At 40.0% G+C, this 17808-nt stretch overlaps 1 protein-coding gene across 1 annotated transcript; it reads left to right on the top strand.

The window, feature by feature from the left end:
- Window positions 1-681: 681 nt before the first annotated feature.
- Window positions 682-17525, top strand: LOC140327602 (vomeronasal type-2 receptor 26-like). The gene is made up of 6 exons (XM_072406987.1): window positions 682-827; window positions 6846-7137; window positions 10827-11252; window positions 13575-13805; window positions 15565-15688; window positions 16574-17525. Exons 1-6 carry the CDS (start codon window positions 682-684, stop codon window positions 17479-17481), a joined length of 2127 nt encoding a protein of 708 aa, XP_072263088.1. The 3' UTR covers window positions 17482-17525.
- Window positions 17526-17808: the final 283 nt, after the last annotated feature.

Genomic DNA, 17808 nt, shown 5'->3' on the forward strand with positions numbered 1-17808 from the left:
ACGAAAAAACATCATTCTCAAAGTGTTGGAAAACAGCCGGAGCATTAAAGAGACTGAAGGGCATCACAAGATACTTGTAATGCCCATCTCTGGTATTAAACGCTGTCTTCCATTTATTCCCCTACTTGATCCGAATTAGGTTATATGCTCCCCGGAGGTCTAGCTTAATGAAGATCTATGCGCCACAAAGGCGGTCAGAGAGCTCAGTGATGGGAGGCAGCAGGTAGCGGTTTTTGATGGTGATGGCATTAAAGCCGCGGTATTCTATACTGGGCTGAAGTATCCAACCTTTCTCCTGTACAAAGAAGAACCCTGTGCCAGCAGGAGAAGAGGACTTGCGAATAAACCTCAGAATGAGATTTATTGCACAGCCCTAGGGCCTGTGGGGAGGTAGCTTCTCAGCATTGCACTTAGAGAAGACATCCTGGAACAGATGGTGCATCTACATGAGTGGAGAAAGCTGGAGACCTGATAGGAGTGAGCTTGGCCAGGCATTTAGAGTGACACAAGGGACCTCAAGCTAATAGCTCAGGAGTAGACCAATCAAGCACAGGAGATTGCTGTTGAAGCCATGGGCATCCCAGGATGACTGCAGAGCTGGCCTGAGGAAGGACACGAAAAATTGTGGTCTCATGGTGAAGCCTACCAACAGACATTTGTATAGGTCTGGTCTGGAAGCGGATGAGTCCACGTGACAAAGGGGTACCATCCACCCAAGAGATGCGCCAAGGCTGGGATAACGGTTCTAGGCCAAGAACATTCCCAGAGCAGGGTGGCAAAGATGAAATTTCCAGCTGCTTCAGAGTCAATGAAGGCCTCAAGGGCAAGTGTGGAGTTGTTGTGTCAAAGCCGGATGGCTATGGAAATATGTTGAGTGGAGAGGAGAGAAGAGTGACCTAGCATGCCCCCCTCAGAGCATACTAGGAGCTGAAGTTTCCTGGCATCTGTGGGCAAGATTTGATAAAGTGTCCCTTCTGTCTGTACTAAAGGCAGAAACCAGGAGATAGATGCCAGGACCTTCTTTTTAAGATAGAATTGATCGGCCTTGCTGCATAGGTTCCTTTAGAGACAGGGGGAACAGAGAAGGCTGGAGTTTTCAGAGGCTGCTAAAAGGATTGTGCCAGTCACAGGAGATTTCTCCTGGAAACGCTCTTCGAAGCTAATGTCAACCTGGATAGACTGAGAAGGGCCAAGGCTCAGAGTCTAAGCGGCAACCAGGTCTTCTCCAGAAGAAGCTGGACAGAGGAAACACTGTATTAAGCAGCAGGTGTACAGGAACTGGCTCAGCATAACTAGGGGCTTAGCACTAGTGGAGACACATTGCACGAATGCTGAGTGCTGTGTCTGAGCTAGCTTAACAGCCAAGGATGATAAAGGGGCTATTTTGATTGGCTGGTGGGTTGGGCAAAACTGATAACGCTTGGGAGCGTAGGCACGTCCAGAGTCAGTACTGCCCGCATGCGCAGGAGAGAGAAGCCTGCGCTTTAGTGAAGAAGAGGTAAGTGTGACACAGAGGTCTGTGTGTGGTTGTTGTCTTTGACTCTTGTTTTTGTTTTGTGATATGTAAGGAATATTTTTTATATTTAATAGCAAGAGAAATAAATTGACCTCTAATATGTGCCTTATGGGTATCCCAGTTAGTGGAAGGGGAGGTATCTTTTGGGTCATTGAAATAAAAAAAATCTGGTAAATCATTTTTAATGGAAGTGCAGTGCGAAGGGACTCATTAAGTCTCCATGTTGGTCAGGGGTTTCTCATTTCAAGGCTGGGTCATGACAAAGACAAACAGGAAATGCATGAGGATTGAATGAAAACTTGGTCTATTCTGAAATATTCTCTGTAAAAAGTAGAACTTATAAACTCTAGCAAAAGAATTTTGCTCTCTCCAAGCCTCAAATATATCAAAATATTGAAAAAGGGAGAATAATCCCAAACTTTGTTTCAAGGGTGTCTGTTGGTCAGAGCTGACATCTTATCTAGAATTTGGTCCAGAGCCAGGTTGGAGTCTGCTATCAGTATCAGAGATTCCTCTATCAAGCATGCCTTCAAAAAAATGCATATTGGCCTGTGGTAGGGGCATAGCAGATGAAAACCAAAGCTTCAGCAAGTGTACCAACCACCGTATTTTAGTCATCTTTACAGAATGACCGCGGTGTTGTCCTGATTGACTGATACGTACATGAGGCTTTAGATACTACCACAACTTATTTATAGTCACAGTTTTTAGTTAAGGAATAATGAGCTTTGACATGGTGATAGCTGGTCCCATCTTCAGCCACTGTCACCTTTGTTGGTCACTTCTGTCCACTTGTCACTGCAGAGAAATATAAAACGACATGAAATACTAAATATGACAATTACAACAATCATCCATATTTAGTAAATAAAATACAATATATTTTCATGATTCTTCTTTAAAAGTGTCATTGTGCTCTTCACAGAAATATGGAGAGAAATATATAGGACAAGAACAGGTTAAGCAGCCAGAGAATAAAAAGTATTATTCTGGTAAATAAAGATTTTATTTTAGAGAACAAATATGTCTCTGCAAATAGTTTTCCTCAGACACTTCTCCAATCTAAATAAATCTCAGATATTGTATATAAACTGCTGGAGATGATCCCCTCCAGTGCAGAGGAAACACACCGCTGTCAGTGATTGTCCTCTGTCATGGACGGATTCCTGATCCTCATTCTGCTCTCTGGGTTTGTGTCTATCCTAAAGGGACAATTCTTCACTGTATCTATACAAACACATTTCTCAATGTGTCACCTCAGAACTTGGCAGCCAATGTTTGAGTATGAGTATTACCAAGAAGGAGATGTGATTATTGGAGGGCTCTTTACTGTCCACAATTCCATCGAGAAGCTCATAATCAGAAACGGTGTGTTTGATCTAATTTATTTCTGTAGGAAGTAAGTACATTTTTACCATTTTCTTATTAATTTTTAAATCCATCACAAAATCTCTCTGCTAATACCAGAAGCAGAATTATTGTGTCACTGGAAATAATTTCTGTGATTTTACTTGTTTTACTGTCACATTATGGGAAAAACTGAAGATATATGGCCTGTGTGTAACTGGAAATGATTTCTGTCATTTTCTTTTATCTCTTCTTTTTAACCCCAATCTCTGTCTTTCTGTAGCAGTTGTACAAAACAGCAGCTTGGTAAGTCTGCTCATTTTCCTTTTTGTCACTCCTGGCTCTATTAGCTGCAAGCTCTGTACAGTCCCTGGCAGTAGCAGAGATTAGCAAGCAGTGACAGCCTTCAGGTATTCCAAAATCTGTCCCTATCTAACTGGCACTGCATCAAAAAATTCTTTAGAACCCTTGGCCCAGCATATCAGACAACATAAAGATATCAAGGCATAGAAATACTGGGAATGCAGCATAAACTATCAATTTGTGTATTACATTCTCCATCTTTCCTCTCCTCGCATCTCCCTTCCATCTTTACATTTAATTCAGCAAAAATTTTAACAATGATCAGGGCTAAAATAAAATCATTCCAAATCCCTAGCCATGAAAATAACCTTAAATCTCAATATTTGGACAATAAAAATGGACTCCTAAACTCCCATATCTAGATATTCTTCTAAATCCTTTCTTCTCAGATACATACAAAGCTATTTACCCACCTCGCCTAAATCAAGCACAGTCATCTTTAGACAAATAGAAAAAGCTACCTAAATCTTGTATTGGACGCATAAATGCAAATAAAATGTCATATCTCCCACGTTTTATTATATTTTTTTAGAGTTCTCCCAATTAGAGTAAAACCTTATATACTTTGTTCATTGCAATCAAAAATTGAAAAATTTATAAGGGGCTCAACCCGCCCCCGCATAATCCGTAATACAGTATACAGAACCAAACTAAATGGAGGTCTAAATATCCTAATTTTAGATAATTACTATAAGGCTGCTCATATTGCCTCCCTCATTCAAATTCAAAGCACTACAAATCCCCCATTATGGATACTTATAGATTTGATAAACTTTAATCCTATTACACGTAATTCCATAATGTGGAATCCTCCAGTATATCGCCCTAATTATCTTATTCCGCACCTACAACATCTACTAAAAATATGGGATAGTGGTAAATCCTCTGGCAACCTTATATGAACGCATTTACCATTATTACCTATAATAAAATGTCTCCTCTTCCCTCCAGGTTTAGAATCCCCTTCCAAATTTAAATGGTGGACAGATAAAGGATTTACTGACATATATTCCTTCTTAACTAATGAAGGAATAAAACCTTTTTTTATACTTTAAATTATCACATGAAATCCCAGAATCTGAAAATCAAAACTACTTACAAATACATCATTTCATTTCATCTCTTATAAGAAGTAAATCTTAAAACTTTTGAACGTAAATGCAGAGAAAATCCACTTACTAACGGACTCATCACTTCACGGACTCATTGCGGACTCATCACGAACCTCACTACTATCTGCTAAATCACATAATAAAAACTCTATATATCTTTCTTATAAGTTATCTTTATTACATTATATACATTTATTTTTCTTTTCGGTTATAACTTAAATTGTATCATTTCATGTTATTTATTTTTATTGTAACATTGTATAATTTTATTGTTATACCATTATTGTATCAGAAAAAAAATTCTGAATTCTAAAGCTACGTACACACTTCCAATAATTATCGTTGGTAAACGAACGACGAACGATCCTGCACGATATCTGCGAAGATCGTATAGCACCGATCCTGTACATGCAGATAACGACACGATTGTTCGCAGATATTGTACACACAATAAATGCGATCGTTTGAACGATACAGAAAGTGTCGTGCACCACAGGAAGTGAGCGAACGTTCGTTCATCACGCATGCTCAGACCATGAACGATCACTGAACGACCGTACACACGATAGATGGTAAACGATCGTCGTCCAATCCGATCCGCCGGTCCGGTCGTTCATTTCCAGCGACTATTCTCGTTCGTTGGCGTCGTTGGTTACTTTTTTTATGAACGATTTTTGACCAATCGATCGTTCGTCGTTCGTTTTGTCGTTCATTTCCAACGATAAAAATTGGAAGTGTGTACGCAGTTTAACCCAAATCTCTTCTTCACAGCCTGTTCACCAAGTTTAATACGGACGCCCCATATATCCACTTCCTTACCCAGTGGATTGTTTGCAGTAGTACATGCACAGGAGTAATACAAATAACGACACCATAAAGAATCTTTTAGTAAAAAAACAACATATAATTGTTCACATCCACAACTGCAAATCCACTGTTACTCATAAAGAGCAATGGCCAGAACCATTGTAAATCAATTGTTAATCATGATGAGCAATTGCCAGAACCCACCATTGTAAATCCATTGTTGATCATGATAAGCAATGGCCAGAATCCACCATTGTAAATCCATTGTTAATCATGACTGGCGATGACCAGAATTCACTATTGTAAATCCATTGTTGATCATGACGAGTGATCACCAGAATTCACCACTGTAATCTATTGTTAACCACCTGAGCGTTACACTGAGGTCTAGATTTCTGTACCAAAAGTGATCCACTGTTTTTCATGAAATTTTTTTTTAAATTGTAGACCTGTAACTTACAGAAATATGTCCGAACAGGGGTTCTAGTAGATATTATGAATATAAAAAATGTATTTACTTTTATTTTTTTTTTATTTTTTTGTATTGGATTGGATACCGGAGTTTGTATTCAATCCAATACAAAATGAGCGTTTGAATTTACCAATTATGTACTTTGTATTAATTTTATATTATTTTGTATTGGATTGGATACGCAAGTTTGTATCCAATCAAATACAAAAGATAAATTTGAATTTCCAAGTTATTTACTTTTATTTTATTTTTTTTTTATTTTTTGTATTGGATTGGATACAGGAGTTTGTATTCAATCCAATACAAAATGACAGTTTGAATTTACCAATTACAAACTTTGTATTTATTTGAATTATTTTGTATTGGATTGAATACAGGAGTTTGTATTGAATCCAATACAAAATAAATGAATGAGTTTCAGTTTGAATTTCCCGCACACGCGCCGACGTCATCACGCACGCAGGGAGAAGCCTTCTGGTTTTTTTTTGTCCGCCGGACGGCTTCTCCCTGCAGAGATCATCCGGCGCTGGACGAAGACGGACGTGGACCATCAGCGGGACCAGGTAAGATGCCGGCCGGTATCTTGTGTTCGGCCGGCCGGGATCTTGTGTTCGGCCGGCCGGGCGGCGAAACGCAAGATGCCGGGCAGCGGAACACAAGATACCGGCCGGCATCTTACCGGTCCCGCTGGCACCCGACGCTGGAGATCGACGGACGACGATGGAGGGAGGACGACGCTGGAATGGGAAAACGATGCTGGAATCCTTACCTCCATCGTCCCGCTGGATGTGCACAGCGGGACCATGGAGGTAAGGATGTGACAAAATTACGGGGTTAACCATCCTAGCCATTTTTTTTTGCCCGTGCGAAGGTCGGGCATACCGGCTAGGTGGTTAATCATGATGAGCGATGGCCAGAACCCAATATTGTAAATCCATTGTTAATGGCCAGATGACTATTCACTGCAGGTAGCAAACAGACATTGGTAAGAAGCCTCAACAGATATCAAAGACTAGAAGAGGAAATCAGGAGCACGGCCACAGTAACAAGAGCAAAGGAACACAATATCCCGAAGAGATTTTTGCTCAGCCATCTTGCTGTAATTTTTCAATATAAAGCACTGACAGGAGATATTTTGCATTTTTTAATATAATCTCTGACAAATCTCAGAATAATAATTCCTAATTTGTCTAAAGATATTAATTGTTATACATTCTACATTTTACAGACTGGACATAGCAGAATATGAGTACATGATGGCATTTTTCTTTGCAATTGATGAGATTAACAAGGATACTGATCTGCTCCCTAACATTACTCTGGGCTATCATGTGTTTGACACGTGTGGGTTTACTATCAAATCAATGGATTCCACCCTAAAAATACTGTCCGGGTATAAGAAAAAAGCTCCAAATTACTCCTGTATGGAAAGCACTGAAGTCGTTGGATTTGTGGGTGATGCTACTTTTCCAACAACGCTGGCCACAGCTGAACTCCTAAACATTTACTGGTACCCCCAGGTAGATGGACTCTGATATTGTCATGATTTATCTAGAAAACTATCGATATATGTATATATATAAATATATGTAGAAGCCATAAGTTTATTATCAAAATTTCAGTGTTGGACCTTTTTTATTTAGAGACAAGACATCATAGAGGTAACCTAATCACTATGGGTATGATTCATTAGAGCTCTCTAAAGCTGGGGAAGATAGATTATCATAGAAGAACTTAAGTGAACCAGCAAACTTGGAATCGATCTGCTCCAGGATTGAAAAGCTTTGCCAACTAATAGCAAATTCTTTTTAGGAAATCCATTCCATGTTTGCTGGTTCAAAAAGATTTCATAAATCTGACCCCATATATCAATATGCTAAAGTTATATCAATTTAGTAATTGAGTTTGTAAGACTTTACATGAGCTGGGAGGAAATTTGAGCTTTAATAAAAAAAAAAAATTTTATTGCAAAAGTCAAAATCTAGGAAAAATTCCTTTTCTTTAATCTAAAGTCATACAAAAAAAGGAAAGTGTATATATGGACAAAGAATTCCGGGTGGGTTGAACTAGCTATTCATGTGATTCTGTATAGATATATACATATGCACTCGTATGGCTTAATGGGAAGGTGTAAGGGCTGCAATGACCACATAGGAACCTTGATTCCAAAGCAAAGAGCAGAGGAGGGAACCCAGCACTCAGCACAGGTTGTCCACTGCATGATCATGAAGGGATAATTCATCCAATACTTTCAGATATGATTGTAGGAGTTTTGGGTACCCTCATGACAAAGGAAGGGCTAACATAAAGGGATTTCACATGAGTGATTTTTAATGAATGAAAATCTTTTTCACCAGTGTACAAAACGCTGAAAGCGGTAATCCCGAGTCACACTCGGGGTAGCTAAAACAGTAATAAGTAATAGTAAATTGAGCCTTACCTGATCTGTCAGCATCCTCCTTTGTCCTTCCCCCCTCCTCTCCGGTGTCTTCCGCATCTGATGAGTTACCGCGGAGTCCCCGATGATGTTGGTGCATGCGGACGTTCAGTTCGGGGCGCGGTGGGGATTTCAAATCTATTTGTATTACATTCAATACAAATGAACTGTATTGAATGCAATACAGTGGATTTATATATCTAAAAGCAGTACATTGTCTTTCATAAAAATGTATTTTACAGTATAATATATTAGTGTGAGTTTATTTTTTTTATTTTTTTTTTAAATTTATTTAATTTATTATTCTACATGATTTTGTGTTTCATGAAAAACAATGTACCGCTTTTAGACATAAAACCAGACACAAATGAACTGCCCGGGAGGTTAATGTTTACCGTTAGTACAACAATGCCATTGAAACAAAATTCCTTCAGTGTTTCATGGGCCAGGATGTAATGTTTGTATTTTGTATACTTGTATTATTAAACTTTTAATCATTGCTGTCTGGCAACTTACTTTGGTGCTTTCTTTCTTTTGTGGCTGGATAAAAAAAGGTGGTACAACTTTCTGCCATACCAGAGTGGGGTGATTAAAAATTAAGGCTTGCTGTTAGGAGATGCTTATGGGGCTGGCAAATCTCTACTGTGCACCACCGCAGTATCTCTTCCCATGTATTCTGTCCAGCAGCGTCACTTGCAGCAGCAAGGAAATAGCAGCATTGTCTGCTTCCCTTTAGCCGTGCAGCCTAAATGTACTTTCTCGGCATCCACAGCACACACTCTAAGGCTGTGCTCAGCTGAATGGGATTTTAAGAGCCAATTAGTGCTCCTGTGCTCCCACTGGCTGCTGAGGCTTTATAGCCTCTTTGCTCCCAGTGATCCATGCCTGTTGTAGCATTTAGCTGGGCTGATCTGTGCTGGTGTATGATTTGTGTTTTTACTTTTGCTGACCATTACCTGTTCCTGACCCATCGATTATACACAACTTGGACCAACCTCTGCCTTTGACCCCGACTCTGCTTGTGCCTACTCCCTCTGTACCTCGTTTGGTGGACTGATGGCCCGTCTATGACTGGCTTATACTCTGGATTAGTTATGTTTCTGTACTGCCTAATTTGTAGGCTCCTAGTCCGCTGCCAGCCCATCCCCAGACGCTATCCTTTGCACATTAAGTCCTTGTTGAAACTGTGTGATGGGAGACACAACCAGTCTTCCCAGGCTGAGCTAAAGGATAACAGTTCGGCATTAGATTGGGGAACTGGTGTCTGATAAGCACCAGGTCCTTACGCTTGCATTAGATATAGGTGTTAAAGAACAGTTTTACATAAGCAAGTATAGGCCCAAATGTAGAGACACAGATAGGGATGGCAAACCTTACAGGTGTGAAAACCAAAACCGAGGGTCCACAAAAACTAAATGTTACACTTCAATTACCCTAAACTTATGAAGGCCATCAAGGTAACTACGATAGTTTCACCAGTGTAGATGGAGGGATGAGAGACCCCTAAACTGGGGAGACACAGGGCACATTTTGCTGCTCCTGGGTACATAACAGCAGTTTTTTGTGTACCCTTGAGTTACTAACAACGTGGTTTTACTGTGAACATCTGTTTGTTAAACAAATTACTTATTTGGAGACAAAAAAAAATGTACCAGATCCTTCTTTGGGCAGACAGTCTGAAGGGTCCAAAAAGAGGTTGAACAATTGTGCAGCACCCCCTTTTTGTCTCCATACCATGACACATGTATTCTCACTTTACAAAGTCCATACTTATGCCACTAGCTGTCCCTCAAAGCGGCTCACAATCTAATATCTGTACCTATTCATATGTAACTTTCTTTATATATGTTAATGTTTATGTATGTTATTCTTTCTTACAGTCTTAGGTCAATTTTGGGGGGGTTGACACCCTTTCTTCATGGTACGTCAGTTCATTGCCAGACCCAAAGTTATTGGAAACAATGGATATAAAGAATGAGGATACCTGGGGTTTTTCTTTCTGCTTTTGAGATTCACTTAGCTGCTTTTGTATAGTTGACAGACATCATCTCCATGACAATTTTTATGGGGATGCTCCATTTGTTTGGAATATATTGGATTTATAACTTGAATATTGATTGTATATTTACCTGATGCTACAATAAAATTGTATCTTCGCCTAAAAAAACCCCAGCTCTCCCGATTCTTTTTATTAATTGAATGAAAATATCATATCATTTATTTATAAATCCATTATAAAAGAATTTCCTAAGGGTTCTCTTTAGTGCTTTCCCATTCAAATGTCATTTATGATCTGTTAAATCTTATTGATAGATTTATTAATGCTTCATGTGCTAGGGTGGTCTATATCTAAATGCAGTCTTTCCAGGAAGTCTTTGTGCTACTACAGTGTGTGAGAGGAAGTGTTGTGAGCTGAGAATTCCTTTGCCCCTTCTGAAGTTTACTATGTCACAGTGATTATTTCACCGGACGTCTGCTATATTTACACTGTGGTGAGTCACAAAGCAGTGAAGCTAGGCCTGGTATTACATTGCTGTACCTTTTATGCTAAACATGTGGCAGGGTTGTACCTCCTGTGCTAACCATGTGCCTGCACAAGCAAGACAAACAGACAAAATATAAAGGAGCTAAAGTATAAGGTTACTTTTAGGTTGCTGACTATAACATCGTTTTAGGAAGCTCTAAAGGCATTACCCTTCTCTTGAAAGACCTGACATAAAACTTCTCACACAATATTGACATAATTCTGGTATATTTTCTTTTTTTCTCCAGATCAGTCATCGAGTTATTGATCCTCTCCTTAGTGACAGACAAAAATTCCCAAACTTTTACCGCACTGTTCAGAGTAGTCAGCTTTGGTATAAGATGGTTGTTAAGTTCCTGAGAGTGTTTGGCTGGAATTGGGTTGGAATCATCACATCAAGTGATGGCAGTGGAGAAATGGAACAACAGGAGCTGAGAAAAGAGATGACCAGATATGGGATCTGTATAGCATTTGTTATTTACCTGACCAATAATGTGGATATTAACAGACGGAGAATAAAGGTCATTGAAGATTCAAGCACCAATGTCATTATAGTATGCGGCCATTTTCTATTTGAATATACCTTCTTTTGTAAGGAATTTAAAGCTTTAAGAGAAAATATCACATTAATCCTGAATGACTCATGGAATGTCATTCCATATTCGGATATTGAAGTAAGGGAAGCATGTAACTGTAGCATTGTGCCTGTCTATCCTTGTATCTACATACCCGGTATAGATTTTTATTTAGATAAAGTACATCAATTCAAACACCCAAAGGACCCTCTGTTAGAAGACATTTCTCTCCTTAAGTTTCATTGTCTTTCTTCTAACCCAGTCAAAAATAAAATATTTGGTGTTCTTCCCAATTCTACCTGTATCAGGACAAAATCAATGGCACATCGCTTTACTAACAAGGACCACCCAAAGTTCTATTTCATCTACACTGCAGTATATGCTCTGGCTCATGCGTTACACCATATGATAATGACTAGAAGGCAATCTGGAAATTATAGATTAAGGGAAAATGTAAGTTTATTTTTTATGTATTAATTTGTTACCCCCAAATGTTGCAATAATATTACATTCTATTGGTAGAGACTTCACACAATGGCAAATTCAGGGCAAAAGTCAACCACATGGCCACCTTTATATCTCTCCCCTCTTGAATATTAACAATAAATACTATCCTAAACCCAGGCTATAACCCTAAAACTAACCTAGAAATAAACAAAGACTTAAGATTGCCATGTGTACCAAGGACTGGGGTTAATACTAGCCTTAAGCTACGTACACACGTCAGATTTTTATCGCCCGATAATCGGCATCGGCCGATTATCGGGCGAAAATCTGCCGTGTGTACAGTCGGTGTCGTCCATCGTCCGGACGACCGACCTGCTGGATCCACGGACGATGGACGACGACCGATCCTAATGAAAGGGAAGGGGGAGAGCGCGCAGCAGGGTGCCGCTCCGTCGCTCTCCCCCTCCCCTCTCCATAGAGCATGAACGGTGCTGTATGTACAGCACCGTTCATGCATCGTGCACTCCCTTGTCGTTGGAAAGGATCGTGAAAGATCCTTTCCAACGACAAAAATTGCACGTGTGTACGCAGCTTTAGAGATAAGGCTAGCCTTAAGTTTTAAGATAAGGTCACCAAAAAAATGGGTCTGACTTTGACAAAGTTGGAAAGTTACAGTAAAGGTGAAAGGAGTTTTTTCAGCAAAGTTTTTGCTAAAATTAGTTGTTTGTTGTGTAACCCCATCTTAGAATCCATTTGGAGACACAGGATATTTGTCTTGGTCTAAAGTTTTTGCCTGAACAGCAGGGTTCCTCTGGAAGAATAAACAGAATCACATCAGGGGAGCAGAGTTGACAGCTGATTGCTCTTGAATCCCTTTACTAGTTGTGTGTGTTCTTGGATAGAGTTTCTCTATCCAAGAACATAGTGTTAGTCTTATGGCTGGCTGCTCATGAATGAATGCAGTGTGGGAAAAATCCTCTGATTTATCCCATGGCCGCATTCATTCATAAATGCAAGCCACATGACATGAGGAGGAGTATCGAGGCTTCATTTATGAATGGAGCCGTGAGAATCCTTCTCCCAGTGAGAGATCCCCGGGCACTTCAGGTCAGAATGAGGGCTGTAGTGCCCGGGGATCGCTTACTGACAAGAGGTTTCCCTCGGCTGTATTTATAAATGCAGCCACGATAATACTCCTATAGTGATTTCTGATGGTTTCGCGAAATTTCGACAAAATTTCGCGGACCCGTCAGGACTTTAAGGAAATTTTGGCGAGAATGCCAGAATGCCAGAGGCTCATCCCTATTGGTAATACGATATAGCTTGAATAGGATAGGGTGCTGGAATTTGGTAATCTGAACCACTGTGTCTGGTATGTATGAGACTGTAAATATAAAAAATAACAATAAATCTGATTACCAGTAGTAATGAAGACATATTGATAGTCTAGTTATTTGTATTTGTTGAATTTGTCATAAAATGGCCTATTACATTTGGTGGTCTTCCCGTGCTATTTTGGAACATTTGCTGCTGTAGATTCTCTTCGGGTTCATGACTTCAGTATTCTTCACTGCCTTTAGGATCTACGGTTTGGTAACTTCCTTATCCCAGGTTATGACTGAATAAATAAAATAGAAGGAGGATGCTGGTGAGATCATCATTCTGTCTTCTAATACTGCCCTGATTGTTAAGGCCTAATTATCAGGACAGTTAGTTAGTTAGAGTTAGGTTTCAATGTCAGGTCTAAGTAAAAATATATTTACATTTTCAGCTAAGTTCAGCTTAAGCCTCAGGTTAAGGAGCTCTACCTTGGCTAGTTGACATGGTACACAAGTATAGTAATGAAAAATCACTCAAACCCTGGGTCAGGGATCTCAATAAAGAAGCCCAGGTCCATGTGTCACTCTATAAACCTTAGTGAGCCGGTGAATTTGTAGCAATGATTCTATAATAAATGCATTTTTCCTTTGTAAGCTGCACAGATACATCCGGACAGTTCAGTACACCCTGCCCAATGCGCAAGATATCTTTTTTAATGAGAGAGGAGAACTCCCCACTGAAATAATGATAGCAAACATGGTCTATGATGATCTTTCACCGGAAGAATTTAAAGTCAGAATAACAACTCTAGTCACTAGTCACAGTCTGAAAGATATAGATAAGCCAGATATTTTCCTGAATGAACTCAAATGGAAACAAGACAAAGTAAGTGTTTTCCAATGGTTTTCGTACAAGATAAGACATTTTAAATTAAAGCAGGGCATAAAGTAAAATTATTATATACTACCAATGTAAGAGGGCACTTCACTAACCAATAATGTAAGAGGGCATTTCACTAAGCAATAATGTAAGGGGGGCACTTCACTCACCACTATTGTTAGAAAGTATGTCTAATGATGTTAGGAGGAGGGTTAATGTTGGTGAGAGGGTAGGGAAGAGAGAAGCTGTGGGGGGACCTGGGTTGGGTGAGATGTCACCACCAAGTAGTAAGAGAGAGAAAAGGTGCAGAAGTACAGAGAAAGCAGGAGAGTGAAGGAGCAAACAGCAAAGGAGTTAACAGACTGGGGGGGAGGGGAGGGAATAGAGCAAGCAAAGAGAGTGCAGGGTGAGGAGGTTGATGTCCATGTGAGCACCTCCTGTAATATGGGTTGTAGTGAAGCTTTCCAACTTGTTAAGCTCCAAGAGTGGGATAGCAATCAGTCAGGAAGAAGCTTGGTGAAAAAACAGTTCAAGATGGCAGCAGCAGAGGTAGTGTAGGCATTCAGGTGGTTCAATGATGGTTCAGTCCAGAGGCATGAGGTGGGAGTAGCAAAGTGTAAATGTATGTCCAATCCAGTTCCAATTCCTGGTTCCATTCCCTGGATTCATTCTCAAAGCACTTATAATTTTGGCACTTAGGATTTGGGAACTTGACCATGGTCCCATGTAAGCTAGCCTGATGTTTAAATAGAAGTGCTTTGTGCTCTCAATATGGATGGACTGATGGGAGTAACAAGGAATTTTGGATATCAGTTGAACCTGGGTAGGGGGGAGGATTGGCTGGGCGATAAAATCAATCAACACTTAACTGGGACAAATTGATAGGGAATAGATAGTGCTATGGCCAGAGTCAAATTTGGGCAATAGGTTCATCAAAATGCACAGCATACCGTAGATATTCAGTTGGGAATTGCACACAGAATGGGAATGGCAGTCAGATTGCACAGCATACCTGTAGATGGAGAGATACATTTAGATTAGGTGCAGGCAGATGAAGGAGTGATGTTAGTTGCTATGAAAAGTGCTGCAAGTAGAGGGTGAAGATGGTGATGATGATGTTGATGTTACTCCCTGAATTAATTCTCCTGATGTTTAAATAGAAGTGCTTTGGGTCCTCAATATGGATGGATGAACATAGGGGACATATCACTGATCAGCAGTGTAAGGAGTCACCTAATCAATGACTAAAGTATGAGAAAACCCTAGCGGCCACCTTTGTAATGGGTTATGTATTGACCACTAAGTTATTGGGACACATCCCATTATTGTAGAGAGCCACATCACTGACCCCCAGTGAAATCACATCAATGAGCATCAATGTAACTATAATTTGCTAGGGCCATGTTGGCACACCCTTTGAGCCAATGAAGAGCAAGTGAACCAAACTGTGACCAAATATTTAAAAAAAAAGCAAATCACGTAAAATCTTTTTCTGCTTGGTTTTGGTTAGTGGGATCAGTCTTAACAAACAGGTAAAAGTTTTAAAGACAAGTAATACATTGAAATATATCTACTGAAGGCCAGAAGATGTCTAATGAACTATTGCTCAGCGCCCTCCCTTCCGTGATTTTCTCTGGTCCAACAAAACCTTCTGCATTTGTTCTTCATTGAAAAACTTTCTGAGGAAATTTGCAAACATTCCTGTACATGTACATTGTCATTCCATGCACTAATCGGATTCTAACTAATGATATTTTGGTTTTAGGTTCCCCAAGCTCGATGCAATGATCTGTGTCCCCCAGGATCCAGAAAAGCTCCAACTGGAAGAATCCATAGCTGCTGCTATCACTGTGTACTGTGTTCTGACGGGGAAATCGCCAAACTACCAGGTGATAAATATTAACAAGGTATTATTAAAGCAAGTATCTATAAGAATGATTTTGATTGCAGCACAAATGGGTCTTTTTTTTTTTTTTTTGGAAGAAGAAAGGAGAAGTAAGAAAAAATGTGTTATATAGACAATGTCGGAACCTGGCAGCATCAGTAATCCGTATACAATGCAGCAGCAGTGCCATATCTATGAGGGTGTCCAACCAATAATGATTCTTTTCTTTGAATAAACATATATGAAGGACCCCATAATCTACAAATGTTCTGCAGTTGAAGACCTTAGACAGTGCCCCTGATTCATCAAGCAAAATCGGATTATCGGTCGCGCATTCGGCCGGCAGATTCAGGATGCGAGTGGACGCGCGCACTCGAGTCCCGGACCGCGGTAATCCGCAATCGCGGGTCGCGCGTATTTTCGCGCTTCCAGCGATTGCGGATTTCAATGATGAATCAGGGGCAGTGTCACAACATGGTCATCAATCTGCTCACCTCACCTAGGTATAATTGCTGGAAATGGTGATTGCTGATATGTACCTGTAAAACCTGCAAACCTTTCTCTTCCTTCCCCTCTTTGGTGTGCAGAACCTACTTGTAGATCTGATTTCCTCTAGTTGTTTCTTGACAAGCACTATTATCTCTGTCTTTAAGCCTGTTTGCCATTTTAGTTACATTTCCAGCATAAGCCTACTTTTTATTAGTTACCTATGGTGTTAGGGTGATATAGGGAATGTGGATGATATTGTGAGATGTTGTTTGCACACATTTTTAACAGTTTATTTTTTTTCTTTACTTTAATATTGTACGTTTCAAACAATACAAGGCATACTGCAAATCAGTGTAATAGTCATACTGATGTGTAACTGTGTGTTTTTTCTTTCCTGCAGACAGTGAGATATGCCACAAATGTCCTGACGACCAGTGGCCGGATGAGAGAAAGGTGAACTGTATTCCTAAAACATATGAATATCTGTCCTATGAGAAGGATTTCATGATTCAGACATTTCATGTATTTGCTTGGTTATGTTCTACTGTAACTGTCTTTATATTGACATTGTTTATTATATTTCGGGACACTCCAATAGTGAAAGCCAATAACCGGAATGTGAGTTTCATCCTCCTGACCTCCATCTTGCTGAGCTTCCTTTGTGTCTTCCTGTTCCTTGGTCGTCCTGTGGATATAACGTGCATGCTGAGACAAATATCATTTGGGATCTTCTTCTCCATCGCTGTGTCTTCTGTTCTGGCCAAGACTATCACAGTCTGCATTGCCTTCAAAGCCTCCAAACCTGGCAGTGTATGGAGGAAGTGGGTGGGGGAGAAGATTTCTAATTCTGTTGTTCTAATCTGTTCCTCTGTCCAGGTTCTGATCTGTGCTATTTGGCTATCAGTGTCTCCTCCCTACCAAGAGTATGACTTGCACTTCTCTCCTGGGAAGATCATCATTCAGTGTAATGAAGGGTCAGTTATCGGGTTCTACTCCATGTTGGGTTATATGGGGTTTCTGGCAGCTGTGAGTTTTGTTCTGGCTTTCATGGTGAGGACATTACCGGACAGTTTTAATGAGGCCAAGTACATCACCTTCAGCATGCTGGTGTTCTGCAGTGTGTGGATTACCATGATCCCGGCCTATCTGAGCACCAAAGGGCAATACATGGTGGCTGTGGAGGTATTCGCCATATTGGCCTCCAGTGCTGGGTTATTAGGCTGTATATTCTTCCCTAAATGTTACATAATTATCATAAAACCTGAGAGAAATTCTAGAAGATGTATTTTGGAAAAGTTCGAGTCATGATTTATTATTTTACAAAATATAGTCAACAAAGTTTCTGGCAGCTATTGAATGGTTTGTGTTTGAAGTGTGTCTGAACTTTAATGTCTATCTGCTCTCTCATAAAACCTTTCTAAGGTTACAATGCTGACTTGTTCCTGTGTTCTTCCATGAAACAATCCCATAAAGCCGCTTGAATTATGAACCTGGGCCGTTTATAGTGCTTTGTGTCAGAGCTGTTCATGAAGTTCTTAAACTAATATGAGTTAGAGGTTGTTTACATTCCATGCACTGGCATCCAATCCTTTCTTTCCTCTGAGGAACAAGAGAAGGTGGACCAGCTAAGGGAGG

Source organism: Pyxicephalus adspersus, chromosome 3 (genome assembly GCF_032062135.1).
Source record: "Pyxicephalus adspersus chromosome 3, UCB_Pads_2.0, whole genome shotgun sequence".
NCBI classification, from domain to species: Eukaryota; Metazoa; Chordata; class Amphibia; order Anura; family Pyxicephalidae; genus Pyxicephalus; species Pyxicephalus adspersus.

Bases quoted from the DNA above. Each gene is read 5' to 3' on its own strand.
- LOC140327602 (XM_072406987.1), top strand. From the start codon at position 682: ATGAGTCCACGTGACAAAGGGGTACCATCCACCCAAGAGATGCGCCAA. The intron at 11,253-13,574 runs GTAAGGGAAGCA...TTCCTTTGTAAG, and splicing joins TTCCATATTCGGATATTGAA to CTGCACAGATACATCCGGAC. The intron at 13,806-15,564 runs GTAAGTGTTTTC...TTTTGGTTTTAG, and splicing joins TCAAATGGAAACAAGACAAA to GTTCCCCAAGCTCGATGCAA.